The following is a 26,290-nucleotide window of genomic DNA, read 5'->3' on the forward strand; positions in this document are numbered from 1 at the left end:
CTTGGGTCACATTGTCGACTCTTCGGGGATCTCTACCGATCCCGCGAAGACGGACTGTGTCAGTTCATGGCCGACACCCACGTCAGTTGCAGACGTGCGCAGTTTCATCGGTTTTGCTTCGTATTACCGCCGATTCGTTGAGCACTTCGCCACTATTGCAAAACCCTTGCACGCTCTAACGGCGAAAGGTGTGAAGTTCCGATGGGGACCGGAGGAGGAGGCCGCGTTCTGCTCCCTCCGGGACGCCTTGGTGGGTGCCCCACCCTTGCGTTATCCGGATTTTGCGAGTCCCTTCTTGCTAGATACGGATGCTAGCAACACGGGCATTGGGGGGGTACTGTCCCAGGTCGTTGGGGGAGTCGAAAGGGTGGTCGCTTATGGTAGCAGGGTGTTGTCTCCGGCGGAGCAGCGCTACTGCGTCACCCGTCGTGAACTGCTCGCCATTGTTTTTTTCGTACAACAGTTCAGACCGTATCTCTATGGTCGTCACTTTACGGTCCGGACGGACCACGCGGCGCTACAGTATTCATTGAGGGTCGCCCAACCCTCGGGCCAATTGTCACGGTGGTTGGAAGTCCTCCAAGACTATCAGTTCACGACCACATACCGTAAGGGGTTGCGACACACAAATGCCGATGCCCTGTCGCGATTGTTGCCTTGTCAGAAATGTGCGTGTCTATCGGGATCGGCGCGCTGTAAACCGCCGGTGGTGGAAGATAGGGGGGCATTGGCTGCGACCGCGGGCGCACCAATCGGGGATGTTCCCGCTACCTCTCAGGATCGGGACTCACTGCTCTCACTGTCGCTGAGTGAGTGGGGCCGCCTCCAAATGGCGGACAGCTCCCTGCTAGCATTGCGCCGCAGGGTGGGAGGTCCTAAGGAGGACCAGGAGCGAACTGGCTCCTATGTACTTAGACAGGGCATGTTGATGAGATGGGACAGTTTGTCCCGGCGGCATGCACTGGTGGTGCCTTCTGTTGTAAGGGGGAAAGTTGTTTTGGCCGCACACGAACGCCTCTTGCATTTGGGAGTAAACAAAACGCTTGCCCTGCTTCAGCGTGATTATTATTGGCCGGGAATGGGGGGCGACGTGGTAAATATTCTGAAGGGATGCGTTGAGTGCGCCAGGCGAAAACCACCGCCCGTGGCAGCTAATCCACCGCTGCAATCCATTCAAGTCTCGCGCACTAACGAGCTCGTTGCGCTCGATATTCTGGGGCCCTTTCCAGTCACGCCTAGGGGTAATTAGTACCTGTTGGTGGGGGTCGAATATTTTACCCGGTGGCCTATGGCGTGGCCACTCGCCAACCAGTCGGCGGCGGCTGTGATGGACGCCTTTGTCCAGGGCTACGTCCTGGACAAGGGGGCTCCCGAACGCCTGCTGACCGACCAAGGGAAAAAAATTTCAAGTAAATTGCTGCAAGAGGTGTGCGATCTGTTGGGTACTAAGAAGGTGCGTACTTCCCCGTACCACCCGCAGACGGACGGGATGGTGGAGAGACTCCACAAGACCTTGACTTCTATGCTGTGCCAGCGGGTGTGTGAGGCACATGTTGATTGGGACCTGCAGGTCCCGGGGGTCCTCGCCGCGTATAGAATGGCCCCCGATGCAGCCACGGGGTTTTCCCCATTCTATCTGATGTACGGTCGGAAAGCCGACCCGCCAATGGAAACGCAGCTTGGCCTGTCCGCACCACGAACTAATTCTAAATTGGCAGAACATATTAAATGTAATATTCATAAGCTGACAGAGGCAAGGGAGGCCGCACGGCTTAATTCGCGGGCTCGCCAAATTGCTAACGAGCGGTTGCGTGCACGAAAGGTGTCCGTGCACGACTGGAGACCGGGTGACAGGGCCTGGCTGCATTGCCCTCAGGCGCCTTTGGCTACGTCGCCTAAATTGTTGAAGCCATGGCGGGGACCCGTGGAGGTCGTGCGTGTTGCACGCCCCCAGTGCGTTCAGATAAAATGGGGAAAGCGACGGTGGTACGTCCACCCCTCCCGACTGAAACCGTTCTCGCCTCCATATGGCCTCCCCTTGTGTCGTGAGGGCCGAGCATGTGACGTGACCGACGACCCAGAGGGGAAAATGTCCTTGCCTGATCCTCACATGCTTCCGCCTGATCTCCTCCCAGGTCTCTCGGAACTGACAGCTGCCGACCACCGGCGGCCGGATCTTCGCGGCGGGGCCGGTCCTTTCAGGCCCGACCCGCGCCGTCTAGAGCAACCGGAACTACCGGACGGTCGTCAGCGTCCCGTCCCATATGACGGACCGGCCAGACGGACTCGCGCCAGGTCGCGCTACTTTTCATGACCTACCATGTGAGGAGTCGAGGAAGTTGGAGCGCCTCGTCGCTGCGTTAGTCACGGGGACGCCGGGCGCGTTCATTTTCTGGAAATCGCTTTTATTATGTTGTTCGTCGGGCTGTATATAGCTTCTTATAGGGTGTTGTGTGTGGTATTGTTGACTTTTCTTGTGTTAATTGTCAAATTGTACATAGGTTGCTGTTGTGTTGTTGTTGTTGTGTTACGGGGCACACTGGGGGGTGTGGGTTTTGTTGTGTTAACGTTGTGTGAGGTTGTTGGTTAGCAGCCGGGACGGCTGCGAGCTATGTGGGGGGGGGTGATGTAGTGGTGATACGCGCTGGGGTAGCGATCAGGTGCCAGCGCGTCGTGATTGGATGTGTGTGTGGTGACGCGCGCTGACGGTGAGGGATCAGGGGTCAGCGCGGGATCGTGGGTTGTGTGGTGCTGATTGGCTGGGTGCCGGTGACGCGCTGGTGTGGGAGTGATCGGGTGGCAGCGCGGCGTGATTGCTTGGTGAGTGGAAACACGCGCTGGGGGAAAGCGGATCGTAGAGATAGCACGTCGTGATTGGTTCACTAAGGAGCGATGCTCACATCGAGGTCCGCATCCGCTCCGTCTCCCGGGAGGAGGGACTATATAAGGTGATGCGCACAGGCGCACAGGGAGAGTGTAACCAGCGAAGACTGAAGATGGAGAGGAAGAGATAGGGCCCTGCGGTACCCAGTCCCGCTGTTCTGTGAGGACCCGGACTCTGTGTAACCCAGAGGCGGAGTGTAGGGTGAGCATGCAGTGTCAGCATGCGGAGTGTGTAGCCAGAGGGCTAGAGTCTACATGAGACGAGTGGAGTGTGTAGCCAGAGGCATAGGGTCTACACGAGACGAGTGGAGTGTGTAGCCAGAGGCATAGGGTCTACACGAGACGAGTGGAGTGTGTAGCCAGAGGCAGAGAGTCTACACGAGCTAAGTGAAGAGTGTAGCCAGAGGCAGAGAGTCTACACGAGCTAAGTGAAGAGTGTAGCCAGAGGCAGAGAGCCTACACGAGTTAAGTAAAGTGTGCCGTCGGAAGAATAGAGACCACACGTTGTATTGTGACAAGTCAAGATTTAATAAAAAGTGTGTTACCCGTCAAGGAGTTTCCTGCCGTCATTTCCAATACTTCACACGTGTTAAACAAATATTTGTGTTGATGCATTAATTGATGTCACCTTCACGTGGGCATCGTCATCAGCCATGATCTATAAACTGGTGGACGAAGGTCTCCCAAAAGTTATCACCATCTATCACGGTCCTGTAATGTAGCACCCGCACACGAAGCGTGTTCCCTCCTTTGGCTGCCGCTGGGTCATTAATCTCGACCACCGGCCATCATTGCTCCGAGCGACGTATCCTGCCCAAGTCCACGTATTTAACAGTTCATATATTATGTGTCTAATATGTGTTTTCTCTCTGATCCTTTCAGTGGATTTTGGACCAATGTTAATAAAGTAGGTGTATGTATTTGTAAAACATACATTTATATACGCACAGGGCCCAAGTCACACGTTAACAACTGCTCATTTTCCAACGATTTTTTTTGCCAAAACATACCATTACCAAACATTCAGGCAAATCGCCCAGGCGACATGTTACATATTTCAGTCTTTTAGTCAACATTTTGATAGTTTGATCCAAAGTCCACTGTTCGTGGGTATCTATATGAATAAATACCTTAATCTGTATATCTCAAAAACCTGTATGGTACTTCCTGACATGATAGGAAGATAACATTTGGTAGATAGGTAGCTTTTAGGTCACAAATAACGATGTTAATTGCCCCATAAACATGTTTGTGTGTGTCATTCAGAAACCGTTCAAAATATAAGATTGCGGTTTTTGTGTTTAGGTTTTTGTGTTTAGGTAAAGCGTTAAACAACGACTACAATTAACGCGAGAACCATTGTTCTACCTTTTATTTTTTAGATATTTCGGATTCAATTGGTTTTGAACAAAAAAATCCGAATTTTATGAGGTTCAAATCTGAATAATTCGAAAAAGGTAAAAGATAGGAAATTCCCCTCAGGAGAGTATTAAGTTCATTCATTGTTGTTCTTTCTAATAGAAAAAAATGGAATCTTTAAATTGAGCGGTTCCCGATGGGTATGTCTTTAAATATAAGAAGTTGAATCAAGTCGTCGATAATTGTAGTGTTTTTTGTAGATTTTTTTTTTGGAATAGTTGTTAGTGTCTGATCAAAGATAAAAAAAAATATCATATCAGGTTAATTATATTTAGTGATGCCGGCTTTCGCATAGCACGGCGTGCGATGCACCATCATCGCGTACACCCCGTAGGCGGGTGTAGTACCAGTCCTCGCGGGGCTTGGTGAGTGCTGGAATAGCGCAGGTACCACGCATAGCATGTAGTGCGGGCTCCCACAAGGGGGAGAGTGTCAGCCCAGGGGCAGGGTTGCCCCAGGCCATGACACTCTGGTTGACTCTGTAGACACGTGATCTGAAGTGTCCACAGAGAAGGCCCCAGGCGGGGGGGGAGGGGGCTAGGGGGTGATCACGTGTGCAGGTAGAGCTCTCGAGGGGGATCGAGAGGGAGCTAGAACGCTCGAGAAGGCGGGTGGGGCCGAAGGCGGAGCGGCCCCGACTCGGGGTCGCTGCATTCGACAAGCTGGAAGCTCTACGTCCTACGAGGCATCAACACGTGGTTGGGGACCGGAGTGAGGGTCCGACCCTTTGTAGCTGTAACTCCTATGTATAATGTAATTAGCTGGGTGGTCACCACCCTAGGCTGTATCTGGTAAAGGGGCAGTTAACCCTTTGTGTTAACGTGTTGATTTTAAATAAATGTGTTGCCTCTAAAGAATAACACCTATGATGCAGTTGTATTCACTACATATACATCGCGAAACTCGGGAGGGACGGGCACCCCATGGCCTCCCTGTCACCCCACCCCCATACCCGACAGATAGGGGGGAATTTATTTTCTGGAGCTCAGTCCCGTGGACAGCTCTGGCTGAAATGAAGCCCTGGGGATACGAAAATAGAAATAAGTGACAGCAGTGCTATTATTGATCATTAACAGTGCATTCTGATGCATAGGCGCGCACGTTAGACACATCATTGTTATGACGGCGACTGCAGATGCTCCTTACAGCATGAGGCAATTGGCCAAATGGCGCTTAGGGAATGTAACGGAATGCTTCGGCTAATTATGTTACAGCAGTCTACAGTACTGAGACGCTGCAACTACAAGGCCATTATGAAATCCTCTGGGAGAACAGTTCTCCTCCCTTTGCACACAAACTCATACACATACGCTTGCGGTGTGTGTGTATATATATGTGTTAAGGTGCAAATGACGACGCAGAGGCAGCTCTTCAGGTAAGGGCTTGCGCCGGTTATTTATTAAGGGGTAGGGGTCCTATACTGGGTCCTTCCCACGACCCTGCACTCTGTATCTAGCTCGGCTAGCTTCAGGGCTCTCTCCCTCGAGTCGGATCGTGGGTTCAGCCAACACCGACCGATCGGGGAGAGCAGCACCTCCTATGACTACCGCCGGCTTCTCTCCAGACTCCTTGATCTCTACCCCTGGCTGGCTCTTAAACCGTTCTCCATCGCGTGCTCCCACAGTGAACCCGCTTTCGTCACGGGGTCCCCCTTAAGTACCAAGAGGAGACAAGACGTCATCGCCCCACCCAGCACGCATGACATCACGTCCCATGACGTCATCGCACTGGACAGTGCGCATGACGTCACGTCCCCATATTACTCCTCTACATATATATACCCACACAGACACATATAGTAAAACACAAGTACGTTTAAACCGTAGTGTTAATGATACAGCTACACAAGCAAGATTCATACGCACATTGAGCGCCACGCTCAACTAAGCATGCAATTTACTGGGGCATTCGCTTCATGTACTCGGGCAATAAATATCTGGACAGTAAATTTCTAGAGAATCAATTGGGCGAAGGTGCCTTTAGTTTCCAGTAAATGCGGAGACATTGCATGTATATGAACTAGATCCACAGGACCTATTCCTTTCTCACTCAATGACTGATGTAATGTGTAATGTATAAGGTCAGCGGAGATATTATTGCTCGAATGTAAACTTGACTTGCAATCTCCATATGTAGTGTGCAACAGCTATGCTTAATCCACTGCTGGATTAATTACTTCTCCAAAGCAAGCCACCATCTCTAACAGCAGTTAGTTCATTCACAATAATAATGCCATTTAATTACCCAGTGAAGTTTCAATAACTTTTTTTTCCAGGAAGAAGGTCCTGCATTGGGATGTTTGGCCAATTACTTTCATGAGTGTTTGGCTTAATGTGAGAGAAAACCAGAGGACGCTTAAAAAAACTCCCTGCACATGAGGGTTTAACACTCAAAGGTTCACACAGGTAGATTCACGATTCCACTGCTTGACGGCATCTCATTGCTACCATGCATCCTTAGCCTATGTATCATTAGACAGTCACCCATTATAGGTTAAACCAGGCTTGAATCTGCTTAGCTTCTGAGATCTGATAAGTCAATTAAAAAGTTGGTCTCTCCAGCGTAATAGCGCACGTTAATTTAGTCCCGACATATATATATACACACTCTACCCTAGTAAATGTGAGCAGTTGTTTACATTGTATTTGTAAGCTAATTAAATTGGGTGGAACAGTGGCGCAGTGATTAGCGCAACGCCCTATGGAACCGACGATCAAGTTTAATTCCTGACGACGAATAACATCAGAGACAAATTATATCTGTTGGCACTTAACCTGTATTTGAACGGCGGTAAACATTGGTACTTGGAAAGACACGTGCCATGGTGGGTGGCGAGACACACCGTCCAATGGAGTGGAGCCGCCTGGCGGCCAATGGGAGTGTTGTGGGTATTGTGAGCGTAAAACGCCGTCACCACGACTGACCTGGTGTAGCGCCAGACATTGGTCAACAGGGGGCAACAGCGAGTCCGGCCTGTATCAAGTCACGCCGTTCAGGCCAGGGAACCCAGAGGGTGGTTGGGAACCAAATGTACACACCCCAGGCCCCCAGTGGGGGCTGGGGGACTACGCAATAATCCAGGTACCTCCAGAAGGTTCTAGAGAGTAGGCGTGGCCAGGGGCGGAGTGACCTTGTATAAGTCGGACCTCTGAACGGGTTTGCCAGTCGTCATCAAGCAGAAGACAGAAGAGCCAGCCCAGAATAAGACCCTGGGAACCCCCGGACCCGAAGTCCTTGCCAGGGCCGAGACCGAGTGGGCCAGTGGTCGGGACCCGAGGACCTTGGCTGGGTCTGGTCAGGCTAGCCTCCCCGAGGTCTCCCCGAGCCGGAGGGCTGTGATGCAGAGAGTGGTCCCAGTGATTAAGGCACGCTAGCCCAGAGGCTATACCTCCCCAGGGTATCGGGTGAAGGGGGCCGTTACCCCCTTGTGTTAGGGACCTTGTGTTACTGTTATTAAATAAACGTGTTGCCTCCAGAGAAGACTGAGTCTCCATCTGTACCCGCTACAGGAGTAAAAGGCTGCTGTTTCTTATGTCTAAACAAGATATTTTATTCACGCGGAGTCTCACCAATAAAAATTTTGCCCAAACATAGTATACATTTCCACAAGTTATCAGTGGTCATATATATGTAATAATCTACATAGCTGAACCTGCATTTCGAACGCGTGCGATATTCTTTCAGGACTCGGTTTTCTGGAACATTGCCGTCTTTAAAATTGGTTTTGGTGTTGCTGTGACTCATGCAGCACCACGGATCTTCCTTGTAAAATAGCCGGGAAACTGGCTAAAAGGGATCATCCGTGAAACTAATCAAAATAAACAAACAGCGCTTACTTGGTTATCAAGGACTCCATATGGTCAGCCATATAATACAACAAAAAAGACAAAGATCCCCCGTATAGGCTTAACAGACTGTTGGGGCAAGTGCTGTTAGCGAGCACCTATGAAGGCCGGCACGGCACACGAGGGGGTGGGTGGCCAACACCACGCCCGGCCGCCTTTGTCTCTCTAGTGACGATGTTTACACACTGCATCAGGTACTCATTTGAGGCTGAGTCGACCTAGGGAAGGCCCAGAACCGGTTCAGATAATCGTCACTGGTGGTGGCCATGAGCGGGAACCGAACCCCGGTCGCCAGGTTCACAGCACAGCGCTAACCGCTACACTACAGCTCCCACATAATGCAATAAAAAAGACAAAGATCCCCCGTATAGGCTGAATATAGAACATACGCACGAACATGCTGTGTGATACAATCCCAACGTTATCAACGGGTTAAGCTTAGTTTATTTGTTTAAACATCACGGGGATTTTCATTATAATTTCCGAACAACAGTTCCACGATATCTTGTGCAATGTTGCACCTGATTCAAATGTTGTCGAATGTTCCTTTTCATAACATTTTGGGTCAAAACGTGGCGGTATCTCCAGCAGCAGTAGGACAAATTGCTAAGGGCGATGTGGTTCAGCAATTTCGTCACTGTGAATCTTACCCTTTACCTTTTTACACCTATATATAAACCAAGGCAGCAGGCAGTGTATTGTATTTCCATTGCATCTGCAGCTTTACAATGCACAGAACATAAGACACTACCGACCTTATCTTAATATTCAGTTACGCATCCAAAGATAAATATAGGGCAATTAATTTGGAGGACCCTTACATAAAAATAAGGAAATCTTGAGAAAGCATTTCATGCGAAAGCTACTCCATGTCTCCCACCAGTCTCAATACACTTGCGATATCTCTTTAACGTTCTCCCTCGGTAAGATATGGAGCCATTCCGTTCACAATACTCAAATCTGTTAAGAGGATCATTATAAATGAGTGGGGTGCCTATACATGGAACACCCTGCATTTTGAATAAAGGTAAATATACAACAAGTAAACCCGTAAAAACAAAGTTTTTCACTATAAATCCTTTACATGCGTGGCGGCTAGAGTCCTCTCGTCCTCTGGCTTGAGATGGCTGCCACCTATGCGCCAGATGATTGTCTGCCACCATTAAGCAATTGGTAATTAAATATTTAATTTGTTTTCCCTAAACAGTGTAAAATTTTGGATATTTTTTTCACGAAAATTAATTGTCACACACAACGAGTCTGTGTGGAAAATGTCAGCTCGATTGGATCACGGGAAGTGGGTTAAAAAACGAGCGAAAGATTTGCACGGTCCTAAGCAAGCAAGCACGCAAGCAAGCAAGCAAGCACGCGAACTTAATATAAAGGATTTAAAAAGCATATACATCTCCTGCTGCCAAGATGTTTCATTTGGGAGCGATCCATATATCGAAAAAAATATCAGCACATGGGTCCAATTGTCAAGTGGTCACAGCAGATGGAGCAACCAGTGCATTTTTGTATTTGGCCAGGTCCAAATGCATGGGGGGTTCGCCCATGGCTGACAAAACCAGCACTTCCACAACCCAGTAGACTGTGCTACTCAGTAACTTGTTCCGTAATAAACCATTAATATAAGCAATCTACAATGCATACAACGTTGTGTTTTATCATGCCCCTCTTGTAATTAGATGAATAGTAGAAATTCAGAATCATCTTGATATAGACTGGAAGAATCCGATGAGCTATGCTCTTTTTCCAAGATGTCCAGTAGTTTCACATGTCCAATTCATGGCTTATATTCAAGATACATTTTTTACTGCCTATATTTTCACTTGTGTAGTCTAGTTTACTGCATTAGTTCAATGGTAAAATCTGCATACAACTTGCATGTATATTTGCTTCTTACATATACTGTATACGATTCGATACATACAGTTGAGAAATAAGAAAATGTTTTTTATCAATAAATCGTTACATGCAAAATACCTACAGTATAAATATACCGCTACGATCTATGTGCAGGTATACAGAGACAGCAGTGATGTTAGGGTCCATTGCTAGCAACCATTTACGAAGGGCTCTCATTCACTTCAAGTGCGCACTTAAACCTGCATTGCTGAATTCTTGACTGCACACGAATTAAAGTCATCAGCCATGATCCACACCTGGATAAAGGCCTCCCCAAGCAATAACCATCTCACCCTCTAATGATATCCACATTGCACCTGTATATGAGCTAATTGCATCACCATCTTCACAGTGAACGTCCTTTCGGGCATGTTCCCTCCTGTGGCTGCCAGTCCATCGTTAGCAAACGCCCATTTACTCTTCTTTACGTCAATGTTACGTCTTAAAATTTGTAACATGGCTTAAATGCATTCTGATCAATGGGTAGATTCCATGCCACTGCAGACTGTGACGGTTATCGATACCCACTCTGCATAGCGGCGCGTAAACCACATGGGGCACTGACCACTCTTTCTAAAGGGAAATGCTCCCTGCCATTTCGAGTCAAACGTGCCCCAAAGCTCCCGAGCTTGAACGACCACTGCAGTGTAGAGAATGCAATATATCTCGACGCATGCAAAAGGCAACCTTGCCTAATAGACGAGGTGAGGCGAGACGAGGCATGGAGGCTTGACTTCCAATTCTGCCGTTAGCCCGTAGAGCTGGCCGAGCAGGAGATTTATGAGTGCCACTGCCTGCAGGTGAGGATGTACGTGTTGGAAGATGTTCATGAAATGCACAATAGTCAAGTTCCTGCACGATTTTTGGCAAAGCACAATAATGCAAAGAAAAATAAGTGAATACTGCCATGGTTTGCTGTGCCACTGTACAGTATTGCACAAATGCACGTTTGTAACAACGGATGGAAGCAAACGGTTAAACATTTGACATTAAAGTGAATGCATATTTATCATGTAATTGAGCAAAACAAATTATACTCATGGCTATAACATGTAGTTATAAATTAAAAGCAAATTAATTGAATAAACATATTTTGTGGATAGAATAAATATTGCAAAGAGGGATCAGAGCTTTCAACTACTGTATAGATTAACATAGTTTCTCAACAATGTAAATTAGTTATAACTGTTATCTAAACATTGGCTTATACTGCTGCTGTTTACCAGTAACAACCACGAACAGGCAGAGTATATAATCACAACCAAGGCTGTTGAACATTTTGGTGGTTCTCTTGGGATAAACATACAGATATGCTGGCCTATTTCTATATATTGCAACATAAGATGATCTGGTTGGTTCCTTTGGTTTAATCTTCTGGACTGGTTGTTTTTTCTACTCTTAGAGGATGATCTGGTTCTTGAAGCTGTGCTGCAACTCTTTGTGTGGCAGAACAATGGAATTGAGGATCACAACTTCTGCTGGGATGGAGACATTGCAGCCTGTACACACACACAAAGACAGAGATTTCATGTGTAGCCTATTAGCGAGCATATATTAAGGCAGGGAAACCGTACAAAGGGGTGGTGTGGCGAGCATCATGGCCGGATGCCGTCCTAGCACTGACGTTTATAGACCACATCAAGTACCCATTTAAGGTTGAGTCGACCTAGGGGAGGCCCAGAACCAGTTCAGATAAACCCATTAATGTTAGCTGTGGAAGGTCAGGTTACTGGGTTTATAGTGCAGTGCACACTATGCCACTACATACTTACATGCAACACACATATCAATGAGAATACATTTGCAAATGGATAGGTAGTACTATGGTGAGAGCTCATGACTTGTGATTGGAAAATCCTAATTGAGATCGACTCAGCGTGTTATCTCTGTGCAGCCCTGCAGAATGACTCTGTCTACTCGACAGACCTGCTCTCCACCTGCGTTGTGGCCAAAACGTCGTGAGAATTCTTTTATTATGTTTTATTTGTATTATTTTATTATTTCCATTCTACGTGACTTTACCGAAAGAACCAAGAAGAAAAATAGAGTACCACTTTGTGATACTATATAGCTCCTGCCACAGAAATTATGGAATTTCCACCAGGGTCATAAACACCAATGAGCATGAGGTATGGACTGGGGGCAATACTTTGACTCTGACTTATTAGTCTTCTTTCATACAGATGAATTCTGTGCAGAAATCCAGTTCATGATTTCATGAGACAGCAAATATATTCTACCCAGTCCTGAGAATGAATATAGCAGGCACGAGTTTTTACCAAGTGATCGATTGTTTGTTTTTGGTGCATCTCCACTGATTTCATAACAATTATCGTTGATAATTATCAGTGAGCGGAAACATTAGTTGCACACCGAGGATGGTGATGGAGGGGTTGAGGCGGCCGTCCGTGTTGAAGAGGCTCTCCGAGTCCATCTTGGCGAGAGGGTCGTTGGGATTGGGGTCACTTGGGGTCCCCTCCACCCGCGCCCAGCGCCCGACCACACTGTCCCAGCCCACAATGCTGTTGAGCACACAGCAGTGGTCCTGTGCAGGAGCACGTCCACACAAAAGCACAGTGCGTGTTCACCACAGAAATGTAGTTGCGCTTGAGCGGCGAACGCAAACGAGGTTTTGTGTTAATGAGGTACAGTACAATAGGACACAAGTTTATCAGTTCAGAAATGCGCCGTCCCAAAGGGGTAATGGGTTACTATGAGAACAGAGGGCATTGCAGGGAAAAATCCATGGTTGTACTGTACTTCTATGCTGTTATCAAATCACACGACCCACACGCCATGGAGAGCCCCTCATCCAGCAGTGGATTGACAAAGGGATGTAGGTGTGCAAGTATGATAAGGTTATTATTTAATTGCAACCCAATCATAGTAGGAATATATAAAATGTGGCCCTTTTTGAGTATTTCAGTGGCACACGATGTCCTCCTCTTGTGAATGGCCCACTCTCATGCTGTAACAGCTGCAACTCAGTTCACACTCATGCGCCACAAGTGCCTCGTCAGTTCAGCGGAAAACGCAGGGTGGGGTATGTCAGCCTCGAATTAATGCAGTCTGGATCCAGGCTGGCAAACTTGGTTGGTGTGGAATAAATTATTCTTTTTTTTCCCGTGAAAATTATTTTTAATTTTGACCTCTGTGCCTGTTGTGGCTGCAGAGATCAACAAAGTGAGAAAGTATGATGTATTCACATTGTCCCTACAGCATCACTCACCAGCAGATACACCACCCTTCACAGTAGGCTGCCTTACCCATCAATGATTTGTAGTATGTTGCAGGACTTCAACATGTACAAGCACAAACGCACACAAAGAGACAAAATGCTGTCATTGACAAAGACATGGCTGACAAACCTGCAGCGTGGAGCCCTGCAGAATGATGGATTCACGCACCCGCACACCCGGTCCGATAGCAACATCCATGCCCACCGTCACGTTCGGCCCCAGCTACAGCATGTGCCGACACAAGGCAGGACAAAATTATTCACTGGTCAGCTTCCAGTGGCATAGCGTGGTTGTCATGGACCCTGATGGAAGAAATGGAATGGTGCCCTCTGTCTTATTTACTCTTCATAGCACGGCGCTTACATTCGATAACTAACTCTCATGTCATACTACCAGATTTTACTATATTTTGAGCTCAGAGTGGCATTATATTCAATACAATGTATTCAGCAGCATTTCTGTTCACTAAATCTTTGTTGTTACATTTATAGTTTCCAGAAGATCGAGTTGCAGAAGACATATGATGCAATCTTATTGTATATCATAAATTGCGAATCTGAATTGAAAATTATTGTCCATCAATTGTGTACAAAAATGTGCATATACAAAGTCTGAAGCATTTAATCCGTGAAATCCAGTCTATTTTTGATGCTTTACTTTTCACAGTTACAGCTGCATAGTTCGGAATATTTCCAAAAAACTTATTCCCTGGTGGCCTTTTGGCATGTTACAGGAAATATCCATTCCCATGTTGTCAGTGAAATGAAATATAAACTAACCAGATTAAGTACTGATATTCTCTCCTTCGTATGGCAGGAGGGAAACATACTGATAGTAGCTCTGCGTTAATGTTAATATGCCATCATACTCCCATTAAGGTGATGCTATGTGGTGGACAGCAGAGGGCAGCACAGGCTCTCATGTCTATGCTCCCTGCCTTTCAGAATCAGAATGTATATACTGTATGTATGTCGAACTCGCCACGTATGTAGCCAAACGTGGATAAGCAAGGTTTTAAGTATGGTCAAATAACCCTCACGACATGTATGGCATGCAAAAGCCTTCATCCAACATTTGACTGAGAAAGGGCTGCACATGTGCATTAGTATTAACACATTAAATACTGGTGTTGGTAAGAAAATAAACGTACAGACAAGAATGTACCTGGCTGCATTACCTATCGGATACCAGTCAAGGGGGTGACATTCCACTGTCGATAACTCAGATCTGATTGGCTGTTGGGAAGGTTTATTGATAGCTGCTGTCTAAAAATGGTTAATCCTGGAGTGGAAAGTTATCACAGAAGTAATGAGATCCGCATAGAAGCCGATCTTAAGAAAGATTGGGAAGGGTAGGATAAATGCATTACTGTGTTGTGTATCAAAAGCCCAACTCTGTGTGATCTCTGAAAGAGATGTCTTTGTCATCATATTCAATCAACAATTATGTTATTGCTTTGCATGATATTTTACACACTTTTGGAGGTATACTTTCCAAACAAATTAGTTTTTCACTGTACAAAAAATATAGGTGCATTATTGTCAGAGCAACTATTTTAGTGTTATAACGGAAGATCAGGATTTTTTGCCATTCTAAATATGTAAAATAGTGTAATATGACTTGGATCTTAGCAAAAAAGTCAAAGCCAAGAATCTAAGAACAGAAAAGAATACATGGTACTTTTATCGAATCAGTTCCCATATTTCAAAAACATACTGCTAAGCTGTATCACTATATGAGCCAGATCAGATGAAGGGTGGTATCTGATTCTTTTTCTTCTAACATGCATAAATAAACACACAGGTCAAGCACATATTTTGGTACTGCGCAACCAGATTTTTATACAGTTCATTCTTCAGTGTTAATTCAATACCGTTTTTTTGATTGAAAAAAAAATTATAAATCAGATTATGAACCGGAAACCAAACTTAGTACAAGATCGAGGCTCTGCGGGCACGGCAGCCTTCCTGTAGACACGGCTGTGGGGGTGAGACAGTGCTAAAGGCTCATTGACCAAATGAGCACATGGTGGAGCCATGGAACGTTATAATTAGACTTGTGATGGTTATTTACAAAACCTTTTCCATTTCATTTGCATCCATGTATTTTGAAATGAGACCATTACTCACCACAGCAGTGGGGTCCACGTTCGCTGTGGGATGGATGTAAACATCTCCTGGAAGAATAAAAAAGAAAACCTTCAGTAAAAAACACAAATCGTGTCTAAGTGATGACAACTGCTTCCTGGATAGGGGTTTACCCCCTGACGTGTCTTACACTGATTTCTTCAAACTGTAAACTACATATGTAATAATGCCAGTGCATTACGATTGGCTACTACACAAATCCTCCATTTTCCATAAAACCCCAGAGCATGAGTACGTACTTGAGTTGCTACCTGTCCTCCTCCCGACCTGCCCCCTTCCCGACCTCCCCCACACTGAGTTCCCATGTGCTTATACTGCCAATTCAAGCAAGAATCCAAAATCTCCAAAATGATTTCCATTCTCAGGCTGGCCAAAATTATTTGTTTGAAATTGTGCTGAGTATAAATATATTTTTGGGAAAGACCTGCGATATTCACGTTATAACTCGATTAACATTAACATCTCACCCCCGCGAGATGTGTTCGTCTGGATTTTTCTCCGGGTCCTCCAGTTTTTCCCTCCACATTTAGAAACATGCATTTAGAGTATTTGGCTGTTATAAATTCCACCTGGTAAACCACTCCGTTGAGCTATCATTTGTGGCCAGGTCACTTCTAAAAAAATGCTCTCAAGCTCAGTGGCCCTTACCTCGTAAAATAAAAAGTTTAGTAAAAAATTGTTTAGTAACTCATAAAACAATATAAAAGACACTGTTTTTTGGATACTAGCTAGCTGGAGCAGCTGGGTGTGTCTTCACAATTGATCGAGTAGGCAGGAATGATACTAATCTGATACTAATCATGTTAAGCAAGCCTGAGGCATGCATATTCCCCTTCTGAAGTGCTCCAAAGTAATTCTAATTAATATTCAAAACTACACAGCACTTTATGCTCATATACACAAGTAAACATTTGCATGCATGCGGGTCCACATCAATGGTTTCATGGCCACCTTGTGTGCCATCACTTACCGATGACCTTAGGTTTACCAGACCCATTTTCCGAAAGTCTCTCTGGGTGGGTGTTGTGGTAACTGCCCAGGTACAGGCGATTGGCATATATTGCTGAGCTGCACATATCATAGAGAGGAAGAAAGAAATGGGAAGGGTGGGTTAGTCAGAAGAGACTCTTGCTTCAAGTGAATCTCACAGTTTTAAACGTCATGCACTTATGTGAAATTTGTTTGAGGAAGGTGAATGTCGACATGCACAGTGGTGGGTGAGGGCAGAAGAGACAGCATTTAAGACATGGACTGTGTAGTACAAAAATAAATTAAAGTGGTTTCCTGCTCCAATGAGAATGGAAAAACATTCATCTCCTGTTTACAGCGCTGAACCAGTGGTGAAAATTCCATATTCCGAAAATAGGCATTTTTTTCTCCCAAAGAACAACCACAGTTGACTTAACCACAAAGTGGTACTCATTATAACAGCCTTGAACGGATGATGGGCTGAGGCAACCACTGCATGATCTGGTCAGTTAAATAAATATTTAGCCAAGATCAATGGGCTGCTGGATGAAAGCTTTCCAATCTGTCTCCATCTTACATGGTCCCATGATGCAATAATCCATCCAGCACTCGCACACAATCTTATTGTATTCCTCCACATGGATGGCAGATGCCCTTTGGGCATGTCCCCTCCCTTGGCAACCAATCCATCATTAGTTTCATCCATCGTCCATGATCCCACCTAGTGACATGCCATAGGCCATGATCCCTGCCCAAGCCCACTTGATATATTCTTGACTGTTAATGTCTTTAACCTGTATGTTTTATCTAGCCCACATGTTTCTCTTTCTGTCTCAATGAAATATCATGCTTCTTTGCAAGCTCTATCTGTCTATCTGGTTCATCAAACCTTGTAAAAGTGGAAAAACATAAATAAATAAATAAATACATACTTAAATATGTACAATGTGGAATAATATATATATCAGTAAACGACTCTCTATCACGCCATAATTTTGCTTAGATACGTGCTCTAAAGATTATAATTACTACACTGTTTTTTATATGCCGGAGCCAACTTATGCTCAAAGGAATGTATTATTTTACAATGATTTATGTGTGTGAAATATTTTTGATTCCTCATGTGAATTGTTTCCCTACTGATTTCTATTTGCTTCATTACTGTTGTTTTAACTTTTGCCATTTTCGTAACCTAGGTCACTCTTGCATACAATACTATCCTGGTCTCTTACGTTCTCACCTGGTTCAACAAAAGTAACTTGAAACTCATCCAGGGAAAATGCGTTTACCTGTTCTTAGCTCACACACACATACCCTGCAGATTTTATCTGGCTCCAGAATCCGTCGGTGTGGAAGGTGTAGAGCGAGCGCTGTCCTGCCAGCGCTGTGAAGACGTCCTGCTCCAGCCGCACTACCTCCGCACGCGCCCAGCTGGTGCCGTTAGCCACTTCCTCGCTGGAGCATGCACAACACACACACGGGCAAAACGACTCTATGTGCACTACTGTGGAGATCCAGGACAATGAGTATGTATGAAATTAACACGTTATTTTACGTACCTGCTGATTATATATTTGTTGTGCAAGCCAGACTTATGGTGAGCACCCATAACAGCCAGACGAGCAGCATGAGTATTACCCACTGCCATTCCTCGCTCTCAAAACACACGTGATGCAGCCTGCACTCATTCCGTTCGATTAGTGTTAGCGCACACACACACAGCTCCTTAAAAACTATTCACACTTACCTCCAACAATTGTATCCACCAGGTACGTAACACTTCCTCAATTAAAATAAATGTTTATGTTTTATGCTCACGGTACATGAATCACATCATGTGCGCAAACGATGTTTGTCAGTGTGTAATGTTTGCAATGGTTTATTTACAACACTCAGAAAATAGGTAGTTTATTTTCTATGTAACAAAATTCAAGGTAGAAAAATTATTTCAATGCATCTGAATTCTGACGGGGCAGGGTAATAAAACTATGTTACTAAGATGGGAATCGAGTTATCCTCTGAATTTGCACTCACGGTGACCTAAGCCATACCTCTTGATCCCCAAGTTAGCTACTAACATAGATGTGCTTGAACCACATGATAATGGCACACTCCAAAACTATGCATCCACAGAAAACCCCACAAAAATAATCACACAACATTTACACTCGGGTTTTCGTTTATTTTGGTTATAGACCCTATCTGTGCCACCTCAGCCAGAGGACACTAGACAAAAAAGTGTTGTTAGTCCAATGGGCTTTTAAAAATCTATTTACCTAAAAGTGAATATGTTAGTTTGTTAGTCATGCTAGTCAGCATGTTTTTAAGGTCTTCACTTAGTCAACTCTTTCATAAAAAACCAAAGTGAGCGTATATTGAAAATTCAGCGGCAGTCAATGACATCTGAGAGCTTTGTTTACAAAAGTCACCCTGACCAAATGTTAAGTATAATTCTTATATTTGGATATGCATTATTCATGTCAAGAGCCATTGTTTTGAGGTCAAGGGTAAATAAAAAAAATAATCAATATATGCAGGTCTGAGTGTACTGCAATCTCCAGTTCTCAATATTCACTGACCGCCACCCCTTGTTTGAGCGACACAGTGAGGTACGGAGCTTTTCACAGAAGAAATGTACAGATTAAGTAACCCTCGCCCGTGCCAAAACAACTTACCTGGCGAGCCCACACCTGTGCCGTCAAGTTGGGAACAAGGGAAAGTGAGGAAGGGACAGAGAGATGAATATAATAAAGACAATGGGGCATACAAAAAGGATGTAGGGAGAACATAAGCAGTTTGGAAGTGGTGCAAAAGGATTTAATGAGATAAAGTGAAATAACACAAATCACTAGAATGTGTAATGAAGTGTGTGTGCATATCTTACTCTACCAGAGGAAGAGAAGCCCGTGATTCGTGTGCTCGGCTACAATCCCAGCGATGTGAGTTCCCAGTTCAATTCAAATGGATTATTATCTAACAAAGCATGCACCGAATAATGCATCCATGAATCAATTATGTACGTAAATTACATAGGAATCTATACAAATCATATTTTTTTACAAATAACTATTGATTGAATTATATCACAACCCTGAATTGTAACAATTCATCATATCATTAATGGGTTCGGAGGCAGTGGGTGGTGTGAATTTCTACAGATCCTTATGAAGGATTGTTTAAGGACACATTATGAAGGACATTATTCACTGAAAATGGATATGTTGTAAGGTTTCTCAACGCCAGCACTGGTTGGCTGTGATGCTGTCTCCTCTGCCTCCTGATGATTCGTTGGGATCTGAATAGGCGCTTCTTAAAAGCACTCGCCCTGGTCAACTCGGGCAAAAAACAATGTTTGTCTTTCGTGCGTTGAACTTCTTTTGTACCGTACGCAGCCAACCTTGCTAATTGGAGGTGTAGTGTATTGTAGTGTATTGACCATGCGACAGGAAATTAAAATAAAGCTCTATTTTCACAAACACAAGATTCACGCAGGTGTTATGAAGGGCCCTCACTTTGTGTGCACTTTGTATAGCATTAACCGTAAAGTAAACAAGAATTACCAAGCGGCTATAAGAAAACAAAATGTTCTCCCCATGAAAACTGGACGAGCAGGAAGTTAGCTAACCATAAGCCATAAGGTTAGCTAGCCACCTAACAAAAGTACCTTTTGTAGCCGGCTTTATAAGCAAAAGTGGGATTTAAACACACAGTGATGTATAAGGCGTGGTGCCTCTGACGCCATTATCGAGAAACAGGGCTCACCTGAGTAGCTCCTGCTGATTTTGCTGAAAGACGATAGCGATGTGCTGGAAGATTTCTGGACAGAACAGGTATACTCCACAATTGATGAGCTCGCTTACGAAGGTGCTTGGCTTCTCAACGTAGTGCAATACCTACACATGAGAAAGGAATATGCATTCTATCATCTTGCAAAAGGGGCAAAGTAAAAGCCAATACAATAGCGAACCCTGCTGTTCTGAAAATGCATGCCTAATGCTATTGTGATTAGCTGATTATGCAAAATAACTCTTTGTTTGTTCCAAAGGTTCATAAGCTTAAGATTATGCCCTGACCACAAGCACTAAATCACCACCTAGCTGTGGCCAAGAAGCAATGCACTCTCACCTCATGGGTCTCTGTGTTTTCCACTATGCAGCCATAATTCAGCGACTGCTTGCGATTTGCCTGCAATACATTTTTTCACAAACAGATAAACCGAACAAATTAACAGGCAATCTCATAAAATCAATTACAAATTACAACAGCATTTATTTATCTTCTTGGTTCTTTCGGTAAAGTCACGTAGAAGGGAAGTAATAAAATAATAAAAAGAAAACATAATAAAATAATTATCACGACGTTTCGTCTGACGCTGTCTCCCCGACAGACCTGGTCTTCACCTGAGGACGGCTGCTTGCGTTGTAGCCGAAACGTCGTGAGAATTATTTTATTATGTTTTATTTTTATTATTTTATTACTTCCCTTCTACGTGACTTTACCGAAAGAACCAAGAAGATGAATCCCTGCAGTCACGAAAGCTTTAAATCGAAATTTAAGCATTTATTTACTTTGAAAGGAAACTAAGGATGCATACCTACTATAATTATTACCCAGGAATGTCCTTAACGCTCGTGATGTCACTCCACATCGACCAGCCCCCCTCATTAATATTCATGAGCAGGTGACGTCCTCCAAATGGACACCCCCCCCACCCCTCCTCATTAATAATCATGAGCAGGTGATATCCTCCAAACGGACACCCCCCCCCCCATTATTATTAGCTACTATGAGCCAAGAATGCCTGTGTACATCGCTCGTGAGGTCACTCCACATGGAGCACCCTCCCCTCATTAATAATCACGAGCAAGTCACATAACTTTACATTGAATAGCCCCCCCCTCATTCATAATCATTATAAGGTGACGTCCTCCAAATGGACCCCCCCCCCCCATTCATAATAATTAGCAGCTGACGTCACTCCACATGGGGGGGGGGCGAGGCACCTCCTCCCCCCTCCTCGGCGTCAATTCACAACCCTCACTACAAAGGCAGAACCCTCACGTCACGCGATCTCCGTAAAGGTATTGAGACATAGAAGTAAAAGGGCGTCATGATGAAAAAGGGATTATAACCTTAAAATAAAATAAGTCTGTGTCACCGCGCGCTTACAAATTGCACATGAATGGATGCAATGAATATCACGTCGTGGTCTGCTTGTCGCTTGCAAGTTTCATATTTACTACAATACACCCGTCCTTGGATGGGCAAAAGGCTAGTTTATGTTATTTGTCAACTAGCACCACAGACCTATGAGACAAGATAAGCAAACTAGCTGGCTCAGAACCGCAAGTAGTGAAAGTATTTGATGTTAATTCACTACTACCCTCTTGTTTACTTAACATTATGAGAGAACACGCATTCATTATTCATCCCATTAATATACATATTTATTAGCAATAGTAATGGAAAAGCTAGTGCACTGTGCTATGAACAATAGCTAACTTGAGTAGCCAGTCATATTCCAAACAATCCAACCCACACATTTACCAACGTGATGCAATACACTAAAACAACTTTTACGAGGTAAGGACTTCATTCAGCAGTGCACTGATAAAGCGCTATAAATGATAAGACACATACAACACTCCCGCGGCAGAAAAGGACATCTACACGTTGTAGCGTGGTTGGCATGAGCACTTGGGTAAGGAATGAAATGCCTCTCCCCCACTCACCCCCCACCTGTCTATTTTCCACCTCTTCACAGGCCGGCACTTCTTCCCCCCTGGCCCATGGGCGACGGTGCAGTTGCACCACCTGTACACTCGATAGCTACGCCACTGTCCGTGCACACACGTACGTTGGTGCACATGACAGTGAAGTTGTGCATGGCCGCGTCCCGCGCTCCCAGCATGGCAACGAGCGGGAAGTCGGCGCACACATCCCCGTTCAGGACAAAGAATGCCCGCGGACCCCCCGCCAGGATCTGGTCACGGAAGTGATACAGTCCGCCAGCTGTACCCAGTCCTGTGTACTCTTGCAGGTATCTACACACGTGTGATAATGGGGGAGGTACATGGCCATAGGCACAGGTGTAAAAAGTGTTTGCAAGAGGAAGTCATGAATAAATAGGATGTCAGCTAGACTTGTCCGATTCCTCTCATCTGTGCCATGTCTAGCTGCCTCAACAGTTATCTTCCTCTTTTTTTCGTCCCACAGTTCAGATTTGAGACTACTGCATTTTTAAATCCTTTATATTAAGTTCGCTTGCTTGCTTGCGTGCTTGCTTGCGTGCTTACGACCGTGCAAATCTTTCTGTCGTTTTTTAACCCACTTCCCGTGATCCAATCGAGCTGACATTTTCCACACAGACTCGTTGTGCGAGACAATTAATGTTCGTGAAAAAAAATTCCCAAAATGTTACACTTTTTAGGCAAAAAATTTGTATTTTACATATATTCAAATAGAACTCATTCATGGCTTTGGCTGAACGTCACAGTGTAAGAGCCCAGAGCGTAACCCCTCCACAGGCCGTGGCGGAGTAGCGCAGTTGGTAGCGCCCTCGCTTCCCATGCCAAAGATTGCGGGATCGATCCCCGCGTCCTCCACAGGCGAATATATTTTTAAATCCTTTATATTAAGTTCGCTTGCTTGCTTAGGACCGTGCAAATCTTTCACTCGTTTTTTAACCCACTTCCCGTGATCCAATCGAGCTGACATTTTCCACACAGACTCGTTGTGTGTGACAATTAATTTACGTGAAAAAAAATTCCAAAATTTTACACTGTTTAGGGAAAACAAATTAAATATTTAATTACCAATTGCTTAATGGTGGCAGACAATCATCTGACCCATAGGTGGCAGCCATCTCAAGCCAGAGGACGAGAGGACTCTAGCCGCCACGCATATAAAGGATTTATAGTGAAAAACTTTGTTTTTACGGGTTTACTTGTTAACCACATAAAATAAATAATAATTGTCATCCCTTTCTCAATAAACTGCTGAATGAAGGCAACTAATCACGTACTACTCTTCCTCTGGTAGAGTAAGATATGCACACACGCTTCATCATTACACATTCTAGTGATGTGTTACTCAATATTCATAATGGGGGTTGTTTGACCATACGTCACCATGCCGGTCAGTACAGGCTGGTGAAGGAGGGATGCCTGAACCACTTTAAATATCACTCATCAGTGATTATAACTTGGCTGGGAATTGAACTCAAGTATCTAGCTTCACAACCCTGTGCTAACCAAACACATATAAAAAGATTGTTAATGCTCAATTTAACACATTCCTGCGGAGGGAGCTGGTAGGAACGTTGGGTTGCTCGGTCAATGGCCAGGGTCAACGGCGGCGTGGTGTACTGTATTCCAAAAATATGCCCGACTGTGAGGGCGGGCACAAGCCGGCGTGAGTAGGTTAAACGTTGAGTTTTATAAGGGCACCACGGGGTGACCACCCCCTCCCCACAAGCCCCACCCCTCCCACCGCCTCCCCTCCCAACCCAGCCCCTCCCCACCCAGCCCCTCCCCACCCAGCCCCACCCCTTCCATTTTTTGATGCACGACGGACGGACACAATAATCCCCTGTGGGCTGGTGGAACCAGGTGGTTCCTACCAGTACTATCCTTACTGTAGTTGTCTTTATTGTAGGGGGATGTTTGTTTATAAGCCTTAACAATTGTAACAAAAACAGAGTACAGTATAAGTGTGTAACTATGTATTTATAGATTTGAGGGTGTAGATGTAAGTTTTACTTCTGGTCATGCAATCAGTGGAAATTAGTGTCTGAACCCTAGTTTAGACGAATGTGAGTCAGCTTAGCTTTAAATAAAAACCTGGCGTGGTGTGTGCCAAAGGCGGGTGGACACTCTCCAGAAGACATCCACCACGCAAATTGAGAAATTAAATCACGTTGTGTGTAGGAAGTGCTGTTGTTTGCACCGCAAGACTATGACAGACGGCCAAAGCTTGGGAAGACATTAATTCAGGTGATAGATCATGGCATCTGATGATGTGTGCATGAGCGTCAGCATCAGGACAAAAATGGCATCACCCTCGTGTGCGTCACGCAAGTGCTGAACGCACTTACCGCACTTGTGTGACCAACCTATGAGATTAACACGGGAATGTAAGGACGAGTGTGGGGAGTGTGGAGAATGTCGGGGGTGTTGGAGAATGTGGCTATGAGCCCACTTGCTGCAGGAAATACCTTATCGAGACTTTGAACTCCTGCTGCGCCTGCACAATAAAGCGGCTGAGCACCTCACTCGGCTGGTAAAATCCGATGAGCAGTACCTCCTTTAGGTTCGGCACCTTACTTGCCCAAAAAAGGAGATGAGGTAAAAGTAAAAAAAACAATTACTATCATTACCATCAGCACGTCAGCTATTGCCTGAGAGTAAATGGGTATGCATAAAACTCCTTACAAGACACTCTTCAGCAATAGTAAGTATTTGAATGGTGTTTGCCTTTGTTTACTTTCTCCAAAGATTGTCTCACCTGACTGCAGGCCTCGATGTGGTGTTGGATGATAGGGAATCCAGCCACAGGAAAGAGCGGCTTGGGCACATCGAGTGACAGGGGACGAAACCGCGTGCCTGTCAGAACGCAGCCGGGGTGGTGGTGGTGGTAACCATAAGGGATAGTGGGACATTCATGGTAGAAATGGGAGGTATCGCAAGGGTTGTTCGTTTGGGTGGTGATGAGGTGTTGGAAAAGTTATGGTATTCGCCGATGGCAGTGATCACATAAGGTGATCGTGAGGTTGGGAGAGGATTTTGCGTTTGACGGCAGGGGCGGTGCGACTATTGTTGCTGTAAAGCGGAGAAAGACAACGCACATCATATGATGCTGCGTTAATTTGCTTTCCTGACAGTAAAACAAAATACCTAACTGTATAACGTTTTAAAATAATTAGAAGACGATGTGCGCTAATCGCGACGTAAAGTATTGAATGCGTGAATAATTAAATAATGTATTTCACGAGGCGAGAGCTCATCGAAATATATTATCGATTGCAAGACCATAGACGGGCACCATACAGTTTTACATTGCAACACAGAATTAAATTGTATTATCGCGTTCTGTGTTATACAAAAGGGTTGTGCGACGGCCTCCTCTTACCTTTTTGAGGGCCTCCGATTAAGATGACAGCCTTGATCATGTCTACGGTGCTGTCAATATTTTCAATGAGTAAACTGGTAATGTTGATATCGCGTCAATACCGTCAATGAGCACTGTGACGGCCAATGGACGATTACGTCGGTGGCGTTTACGTTACCAACGTGTTGAACAACAGAGGGTGATGCTATCGATATTAATCGACGACGACAATGGCAACTGTTTATGTTAATTCTGATGGTAATTGTTTCTCTTAATTGTCGACGTTTCAAAACTCTGCCGAATTGTCCCCGCGCTCCGTCAACGTGGCCACTTCCGGGACAACACGTCACGTGACGTCACGCGCCACGGGGCGCGTGCTGCGCCGTGATTGGTCTAATGGTAGTGACGCAGTGGTTGTTCATATTTATACTAGATTTGAAGCTTTCGTGACTGCAAGGTTAGATTTTATGTCGCTATTTAATTATACCTGATGATGATTGCTTGTGTTGCAATCGAAACGTCGTATTCTATTATTTAATTTAATTTATTATTTTATCTTTAGACGTGACTTAACCGAAAGAACCAAATAACAATTCCTGCAGTCACGAAAGTTCTAAAATTAAGATTGAACCACTTCTACGGGGAAGTTTTAAGCAGAGGTGGGACAAAGTCATTGTTATGCAAGTCCAAGTCGAGTCGCAAGTCATCAAATTCATGACTCGAGTCTGACTCGAGTCCAAGTCACATGACTCGAGTCCACATCTCATAGGTG

General features: G+C 45.1%; 1 protein-coding gene across 3 annotated transcripts; it reads right to left on the reverse strand.

The window, feature by feature from the left end:
* Positions 1 to 8,555: 8,555 nt before the first annotated feature.
* Positions 8,556 to 25,883, reverse strand: GMPPA (GDP-mannose pyrophosphorylase A). Of its 3 annotated transcripts, none has more exons than XM_078594454.1 (13): positions 25,540 to 25,883; positions 24,916 to 25,013; positions 24,626 to 24,733; positions 22,268 to 22,454; positions 20,536 to 20,595; positions 20,173 to 20,303; positions 19,086 to 19,100; positions 17,725 to 17,865; positions 16,412 to 16,509; positions 15,424 to 15,470; positions 13,424 to 13,516; positions 12,429 to 12,600; positions 8,556 to 11,554 (listed from the first exon to the last, which is right to left on the reverse strand). In XM_078594454.1, the coding sequence occupies exons 2-13, from the start codon at positions 24,984 to 24,986 to the stop codon at positions 11,454 to 11,456; spliced, it is 1,224 nt and encodes a 407-aa protein (XP_078450580.1). In that variant the 5' UTR covers positions 24,987 to 25,013; positions 25,540 to 25,883; the 3' UTR covers positions 8,556 to 11,453. The 3 variants fall into 3 exon arrangements, with proteins under 3 accessions (XP_078450580.1, XP_078450564.1, XP_078450571.1); XM_078594438.1 differs by having other exon boundaries at positions 24,626 to 24,729; positions 25,540 to 25,882; XM_078594445.1 differs by lacking the exon at positions 19,086 to 19,100 and having other exon boundaries at positions 24,626 to 24,729; positions 25,540 to 25,881.
* Positions 25,884 to 26,290: the final 407 nt, after the last annotated feature.

This window comes from Lampetra planeri, chromosome 1 (assembly GCF_965212315.1).
Source record: "Lampetra planeri chromosome 1, kcLamPlan1.2.h2, whole genome shotgun sequence".
NCBI classification, from domain to species: Eukaryota; Metazoa; Chordata; class Hyperoartia; order Petromyzontiformes; family Petromyzontidae; genus Lampetra; species Lampetra planeri.